The sequence below is a fragment of the Typha latifolia genome, chromosome 4, assembly GCF_019914945.1.
Source record: "Typha latifolia isolate L0001 chromosome 4, TyphaL0001v2, whole genome shotgun sequence".
Taxonomy (NCBI): Eukaryota; Viridiplantae; Streptophyta; class Magnoliopsida; order Poales; family Typhaceae; genus Typha; species Typha latifolia.
In genome coordinates this window covers 17,858,789-17,866,359 of record NC_133089.1, presented here as the reverse complement: position 1 = coordinate 17,866,359, position 7,571 = coordinate 17,858,789, and the positions used below count along the sequence as shown (strand labels likewise).

The window sequence follows — 7,571 nt, the reverse complement described above, 5'->3', positions numbered from 1 at the left end:
AATCTATTACGATAATGGTGTTAACAGCAGTAACATGTCTTCCATTCACTTGTGCTTTTTTATTGATCAAAATAGTTGCAAAAGCCAGCAGACACAACGTGAAAATGAGTGAGCATATCGAAACGAATATATAATTATAGCTTGGATAGCATTCTTCTAAGATCGAGCAGTAGTCTAAACAAATTCCTATATTTGTCAGTAGGACAATAAATCTAAATTTCATGAGATGAGACAAACATTCGAAACGAATATATAAATTATATGAACTGGAAGAGTAAACAACTCTCGGAGTTGTCCGTAGGAGAAATCCTTGTCAGTTAGTTCTACCTCGCTGCCGTTGGCTTTGTAGTCAACCCAAAGCCAAACGGGAACAATGGGTCATAATTCTGGTCACCAACATTCATAGGGAGCTGGTCAACAGACTTGAACCACGTACGAGGGAGCTTCCCAGTGAATCCATAATCCCCGAAGAGTACGTCGGCAACGCCTTGCCCCTCAGAACCAGGAAGCCAAGCAGCCACAAGTGCATCCATCATGGAAACGTAAGGCTGCATCACCACAGGCCTCCCGGAGATGACGACAACGACACACTTGACTGCACCACAAACCGTTTGAATCGTGCTCGGCCCGGGGTCAGGGATGGTGAGGTTGAGGCTATCGCCGGCTGTCTCCGTGTAGGGGTGTTCACCGATGACGACGATGGCGTAAGAGAAGTTGTTGTTCTCGACAAAGTTGGCATCAGGATTCTCGGAGAACATCACATTGGTTGCGGGGTCAACGGTGGCTTTAATTGCATCCAGGATAGTGGTTCCTGTAACACGCCAGAATAATCAAATATTGAAACAAGTACAATCGTATGCCTTTTCAGTAGTAACTATTCGTTTTCATGAACATACCCACTGTGATCTTTCCACTAGCTCCCTGCCATTCAATGGTCCATCCACCACACTGGTAACCTAAATTATCAGCATGAGTTCCAGCAACAAGTATCTTAGGGACCTTCTTAGGAAGAGGCAGCAATGGCTTATCAGTTGACTTTCCATTTTTTAGCAGAACAAGTGACTTCCTGACAGCTTCCCTGGCCAATTCCCTGTGCTCCTGCATGACGGAGAAACCAAGAACATGTTTATTAAGATTGCCTAATCTGTACTTCACCGTAGATAGAGGCTATTTATAAATAATAATACCTTCTTCCCAAGCTGGTCGGCTAAGCTGAGATCAGCCAAAGGGTTCTCAAACAGACCCATGACAAATTTTACACGCAAGATCCTTCTTACAGCATCGTCAATTCTGCTCATGGGAATCACATTGTTGTTGACAAGAGTAGTCAGGGTATTAATAAACTCAGCATAGTTATTAGGAACCATCACCTGCCAAAGAGTATATGTATGTATGTATATCAGAACTTTGATGTTGAGAGAGCAAAAACAGTGTGACGGTGATTATAATTAAATTTTGAGAAGCTATTGGTTGTGTATAAAAAATAAAAAAATAAAAACTAAAAAAGTTTAGTTAAGATGTTTTTGAAGAAATCATTCCTTTATAAGTTTAGGTCACTTGTGTGAACTTTTTGACTACTTAACGAGCATCTTTTGGCAGAAAAGGATACTGACCATATCAATACCAGCACTTATTGAAGCCTGGACAGAGTACGTGTAATTTGCACCAGCAGGAGTTGTAATCCTATCAATGCCCTCCCAATCCGAGATCACAAAGCCCTGAAGATTTTTATTTACATATATTAAAAAAAATGTTTTGAGTTAGAGGGAAAAGCAAAACTAGTGATTTATGGCTCAACTCGGCAGAGTATGTAATCTGTAATCAATCTCATCAATTTCGTACCCTGAACTTCAGTTTGTTCTTGAGGAAACCAGTGATGAGATCACGATTGGCGTGCATTTTCATCCCATTCCAGCTAGAATAAGAGGCCATGATGGTGGAGACACCCTTCGCGATGGCATCATAGTAAGCAGGCATGTGGATGCTGAACAGCCCCTTACGATCGATTATGGTGTTATTCTCATTGATGCCATCATGGGTCCCACCATCACCAACAAAGTGCTTGGCACAACCTGCAACATTGTTCCTGTAATAACAACAATATTCAATCATTCTCACTCACAAACACTAATTTTCTTAGAAAGGTGAGAATTAATAATGTCTTACTTTCCAGCAACATAAGGAAACCCCTTTGTATAGTTTGCCGGGAGATCACCCTGCAAACCAGGGATGAGCTCTGTCATTGCCTGAACAATCCTCTGATCTTCGCTGTAGCTTTCATAGCAGCGACCCCACCTTGGATCTCTACAAACCTGAATTCATCACAAATAGATAGATCCATAATCAGGAAACAAGACAACATGTTTGTTTCCTTGGAATAATTCTAGGAAGATAGATGGTCGAAATAACATTGCATATATAGAGAGTTGGAAATATCCTGTTACGAATGTTTACCGCAATGCATGGCGCAAAGGCATAAGGAATGCCAGTAGCTCTGACTTCAAGGGCAGTTGCGGCTCCAATCCTCTTTACAAGATCAGGATCCCTGCAGAGAAAGGCGCGTCGGTATTAGATTTAAGATATTTTCTCTTCTGCTCTTAAAATTCAAACCATGGAGGATTATATCTGTATCTAATTATCTATATATTGACAAACTTGATGCTTGCCTTGTAGCTCCAAGGCCAACATTGTGAGGAAAGATTGTTGCGCCATAGACATTATTATGACCATGAACAGCATCGATCCCATATATCATTGGAATGCCTAAACGCGTCGACAGGCACGCTTTTTGGAAGTCATTTATCATAATCACCCAATCCGCAGCAGATGCCTGCGGAGCAGGAACACTTCCACCGCCGCTCAGTAAGCTACCTGGTAGGTATAAATAACAACCTCTTTTTTTTTTTTCACTTCATAATTGAAGGGAAGGACAACAAGTAAGTAAAAAGCCAAAACAAATTACCAATATAGTAGCCCTTCAAGACATCAGGCGTTGCTACGTTTCTTTCGATTTGCGTCATCTGACCTATCTTTTCCGCGAGTGTCATCTGACTCAGAACATCTTTTACTCGAACATTAACCGGCTGGCTGGGATCTTTATACTTCACGTAATCTGCTTCTCCAAGTAATGCCCAGCATAAGAGGAAGGCGATAAACACAAATGGCGTCCCAAGAACTGCCATCTTTGGCGAGAGTGGAATGTGCGCCTGAGCTCTTCTAATCTGAATCCACAATTCACAATATGAGGGGAAAACAAACTGACTTAAATCAAGCAAATAAATATGGAACTAGAATTTGGGATCTATATGACAGCAGAAGAAGATACGGATTAGTAGCGAACACCTTGGATCTTATGATAGGAATAGCAGAGGAAATAACAGAAGAGATCATTTATGTGAATTACTCAAAAGATGTTTCTTTGCATGACTTTCATGAATGAAGTCCACTATCCCCTGTTCCTCCGCAACAAATCCGTCAATAAACAAAACCATTGATCTGAAATTACTCGTTTTAATATTTTTATATCAAGAACGTCCAAAATTAAAAATGAATAAATAAATTATAGGAACAGAGTAGGGAGGGAAATGATGTCGTGCGAGGCATAAAAAGGAATGCAATATTGGCTTGGAGACAGGTAAGAACAAGGATAAAAGTAGTTAAAAAGATTACACGATTTTACCAACTTCTTTGGTCGGTTAGAAATGGGATCTGCAGCTGCGTATTTTTCGCAGTAGTTGCAGAGTTGAGACCAGCAACTAGTACAAATAAAAAAGAGACGGGCTGTGCCACAGTTAAATTTGGTGAGACTTTTGAGCTGGTAGATGAGAATATGCTTTATCGTTATTCAGGTGTTACGGATATATTTAGGCTTGCAATTGATATGGGACAGAGAAAATTAGACAAAAGAACCAAAAAAAGAAGAAAGGAGACATTTTTTCGAGGATATATCGAAGTCCAAACTAACATGATTGCAGCAGAAGAAAAAGATTAATGCTGTAAAACCTCGGAGAGGAACAAAGAAAAGGAATTCTTTCTCCTATCAAATTAAGCATATTTTCGTGCTTTCGCAACAAATACGCAGATTGTAGCAATAAAATCATCCGTTACCACCAAAAACCTTAAAAAGTGAATAGAAAATCACCAAAATAAAGGATAAAAAGAACAAGTCGAGCACCTAATAAGCGAAAATCTAAGAATGATCAGAATAACGAAAAGCTCAAAAGCGTAGTGTAGTCTATGGCGGCCACCTTCAATGTACATAGGACCACAGCTTCTTCATTGCAATCCAAAGAAGAAGAAGGTCTCCTTGTATAAATCGTCAAAAGATGAAGGGAAATGGAAATGGGAACTCACCGCGAATAAGAAGACCCAGAAGTGGTGAGTTATTCCAGCCCAAAGGAGCAAGAATTACGAAGAAATCTTCGCTACCACTCCACTGACCCCCAAGGTTGCCTCCTTCCTTTCTTCTCCCAAGCAAGCTACCAAGATTGTGCGAGAGAGAGAGAGAGAGAAGACAGCAGAGGACGCAAAATGAGGGAAGTGGCGATGTGGCGTGAGACTGCGAGTAACGAAGAGGAGGCTACTTATTATATATAAGAAACCAAAAAGGAATAAATATAATAAAAGGTAACGGTCGGCAAAATTAATAAAGAAAAAAAAAGGGGGTAATGATAGAGTAATAAATCATAAATGTACTATTATTTTGATTATTATTATTTTTGAGGTACTTTTTATTTTGAGTTGGAAAACGGGAAAATTGATTGGAAAAAAGAAAGAGTGGGTGCCGGCAATGGTGGGAAAAATAGCCGTTATGGCATGTGCTACTATCAGTAACGGATGGATCGGCCCCCATACTGTCACGTTCCTCGATGCAACGCCCATTGCCAACAACTATTGGTCGTGGATTGTTTAAGCACTATTCCCTCACGTGGGTCTTCCTTCCATGATGCATGCCATTGGGCGACTATGGAGGCGGTCGTATCACCATGGCCAATGATAATGAGGGTACACTACTGTCTACTGGACCTTATTGGGCCATGTCGAAGTGTGACATCCAGTTAATTAAATTAGTAGAGTATAATCTAGCTGGCAAAGAAAGAGCTGATTGGCCGTGTCGTGTCCTCTCGCTACGTATCTTCTGTAAACCCTATCACCAACTCTTCTCTCCCTTTGAGTCTTTTATTTAATCTTTTTCATGGAGTCATGCTTCTTTGTGAATACCAGTTGCATGCGTTGGAACTTGGAAGCAGTGCGAAATATATTTAAAACAGAAAAGAGCATTACTATCTTGTTGATCGGATATAAGAATGAATGCATGTACGATGGGCTTGATAGATCAGAATTAATATTGTAATATCCATATATACTTGAATTTAATATATCTACATGACCCTCTATATATAATTAATTGTCAGACTGCATGCAGATCGACCTATAATATTTATATATAGTTATAACATTTCATCTGCAACCTTAGCCATCCCTCCGTGGATCGAATTCTCGTAGGTCTCCCCGTCGCCCCATACTGCGTATGCGTCCTCGCCATGGATGGCGTCATCTCCGGTCTCCAGCTCATCGTCGCTGAGGCGAAGAGGCACGACAAGCCTGATGAGCAGGCAAATGATGGTGGTGATGATAACGTTGATTCCTACTATGAAAGCAATGCCGGCTAACTGCAACCCCATCTGGCGGAGACCCGCGGAGCTGCGGCCCATCTTAAGCGCGTAAGCGAGGCCGACGTACTTGGGATCGTCGCCGAAGAAGAGGCGGTTGAGCCTCGGCTCAGCGAAGACGCCGGTGAGGATGCCGCCCAGGGTGCCGGCGATCGCATGAGTGTGGAAGACAGCCAAGGTGTCATCTACTCGCTTGAGGAATTCGATCTTCTTGTGGAGCACCATCATGGTGAACCAGGGGATGCTTCCTGATAGAATTCCCATGATCATAGCAGCCCACCCTTGCACCAATCCTGCTCGAGAATCGAATTAATTACTTTAATACATATATACATATTATGATAACCAATACAATTTAGTGTTTGTAATTGGAATTAATATATATTATATTATATTTAATTAACCTGCAGCGGGAGTAATGCAGACGAGACCAGTGATCATGCCTTGGACAGCACCGATGACAGAGGGCTTGCCGAAGAAAAGGATGTCGAGGAAGAGCCAGAAGAGGAGGCTGGTGGCGGTGCAGAGATGGGTGTTGATGATGGCCATGGAGGTATCGAGGTTGGCCGCATAAGGAGCACCGCCGTTGAAGCCGGTCCAACCCATCCATAGCAAGCCTGCTCCAGTAAGTGTTAGTGGGATATTATTTGGGGGGAACCTCTCTCTGTCCTTTGGCATCCTTGGACCTACCCAATAAGCGGCGGTGAGGCCGGCGACCCCAGAAGAGAGATGGATGACGAAGCCCCCGGCGAAATCCATGACCCCAGCCTTGAACAAGAAGCCATTAGGACTCCAGACGCTGAAGGCGCCGATGGTGTAAGAGAAGGTGAGCCACAGTGGCACAAACAACATCCACGCCTTAAAATTCATCCTCCCAAGCAGCGCCCCGGCGATGAGTATCAGCGTGATGGCCGCGAACACGAACTGGAAGTAGACAAGCGTGGCGTTCGGGTACAGCCCAGCGAACCCTTGCTCCAACAACACCTTTTGTTCCAGCGTGGCAAAGTCAGGCCGACCCACGAACGGCAAGAGTCTATCTCCGAAGGACATGCGAAAGCCCCATAAACACCAGCACACGAACACCGCCGCAAAGGCGTACAAGGCCATGAAGGCCGAGTTTACGGCCCACTTTTTCTTCACGATGCTTCCGTAGAGGATGACGAGACCCGGAACGCTTTGGACGCCCACTAACGTCGCCGCCATGAGTTGCCATGCGTTGTCGCCTTTGTTAAGCCATTCGGGGGAAGTCTCTGTGGGGACAAGGCTTTGAGGAAGAGACATTTATATATATTATATATATATATATATATCTTCTTCAACTCTTAACCCAAGGCGGCAGGGGAGGGGGAGGGGATGGGGGGGATGTGATAGAGAAGCTGAATCGCAACGTTGAAGTGGGTAGCAATGGAGCTTTCTGCCACAAACCTAAGGCAGGGAGATTCCATGGGAAGATTTTATAGGGAGATGCGTTGTATTGTACCCAAAATATGTGGAGAAAGACCAAATCTTTAGGAAGAGATTCCCATCTATTCTGGCATTCTGTTTTGACTGGAGGGGAAGGCACGATCATCGGCGTTAAAACGTCCACCAGCTCGATTAGTATTTGGGCTTGCGCCGGATATTCTGCCCGGCTAGCGGTGAGGTTCTCAGGCAGGACCGGGCGAGCAGGAGGCTAGCCCACGGTGCTCTCTGGCTCTGAGTCAGGCCTGAGAGAAATACATGAAAATAAGAATACAGATATTTATTTTTATTTATCTTTGGTTGTAATTGAATTCATAAAAATTTTAGTAGTTAGTTAGCTATGAGGGTTATCAACCAATTCAAAGATCCAGTTACTTTCTATTCCTGGTGACGATTTGAACCAGTCGCCAATATTGGTACCGACCCGGCCGTTAGTTT

The 7,571-nt window shown here is 43.1% G+C and overlaps 2 protein-coding genes across 2 annotated transcripts; both read right to left on the bottom strand.

Annotated features, from left to right (window-relative positions):
- Positions 1-34: 34 nt before the first annotated feature.
- On the bottom strand, positions 35-4,562 carry LOC140786532 (uncharacterized). Its single transcript, XM_073135025.1, has 10 exons — positions 4,354-4,562; positions 2,963-3,221; positions 2,667-2,871; positions 2,455-2,545; positions 2,167-2,312; positions 1,843-2,086; positions 1,614-1,718; positions 1,188-1,370; positions 897-1,098; positions 35-811 (listed from the first exon to the last, which is right to left on the bottom strand). The coding sequence occupies exons 2-10, from the start codon at positions 3,180-3,182 to the stop codon at positions 324-326; spliced, it is 1,884 nt and encodes a 627-aa protein (XP_072991126.1). The 5' UTR covers positions 3,183-3,221; positions 4,354-4,562; the 3' UTR covers positions 35-323.
- A 780-nt stretch (positions 4,563-5,342) lies between these two features.
- On the bottom strand, positions 5,343-7,021 carry LOC140786533 (ammonium transporter 2 member 5-like). Its single transcript, XM_073135026.1, has 2 exons — positions 6,077-7,021; positions 5,343-5,965 (listed from the first exon to the last, which is right to left on the bottom strand). Exons 1-2 carry the CDS (start codon positions 6,951-6,953, stop codon positions 5,451-5,453), a joined length of 1,392 nt encoding a protein of 463 aa, XP_072991127.1. The 5' UTR covers positions 6,954-7,021; the 3' UTR covers positions 5,343-5,450.
- Positions 7,022-7,571: the final 550 nt, after the last annotated feature.

What these genes read in the sequence shown, in the direction of transcription:
- LOC140786532 (XM_073135025.1), bottom strand. Translation starts at nt 3,182, where the DNA reads ATGGCAGTTCTTGGGACGCCATTTGTGTTTATCGCCTTCCTCTTATGC. An exon ending in CTTGAAGGGCTACTATATTG is followed by an intron (nt 2,872 to 2,962) that starts GTAATTTGTTTT and finishes TATACCTACCAG; the next exon opens with GTAGCTTACTGAGCGGCGGT. An exon ending in CCTTTGCGCCATGCATTGCG is followed by an intron (nt 2,313 to 2,454) that starts GTAAACATTCGT and finishes TGATGAATTCAG; the next exon opens with GTTTGTAGAGATCCAAGGTG.
- LOC140786533 (XM_073135026.1), bottom strand. Translation starts at nt 6,953, where the DNA reads ATGTCTCTTCCTCAAAGCCTTGTCCCCACAGAGACTTCCCCCGAATGG. An exon ending in CTGCATTACTCCCGCTGCAG is followed by an intron (nt 5,966 to 6,076) that starts GTTAATTAAATA and finishes ATTCTCGAGCAG; the next exon opens with GATTGGTGCAAGGGTGGGCT.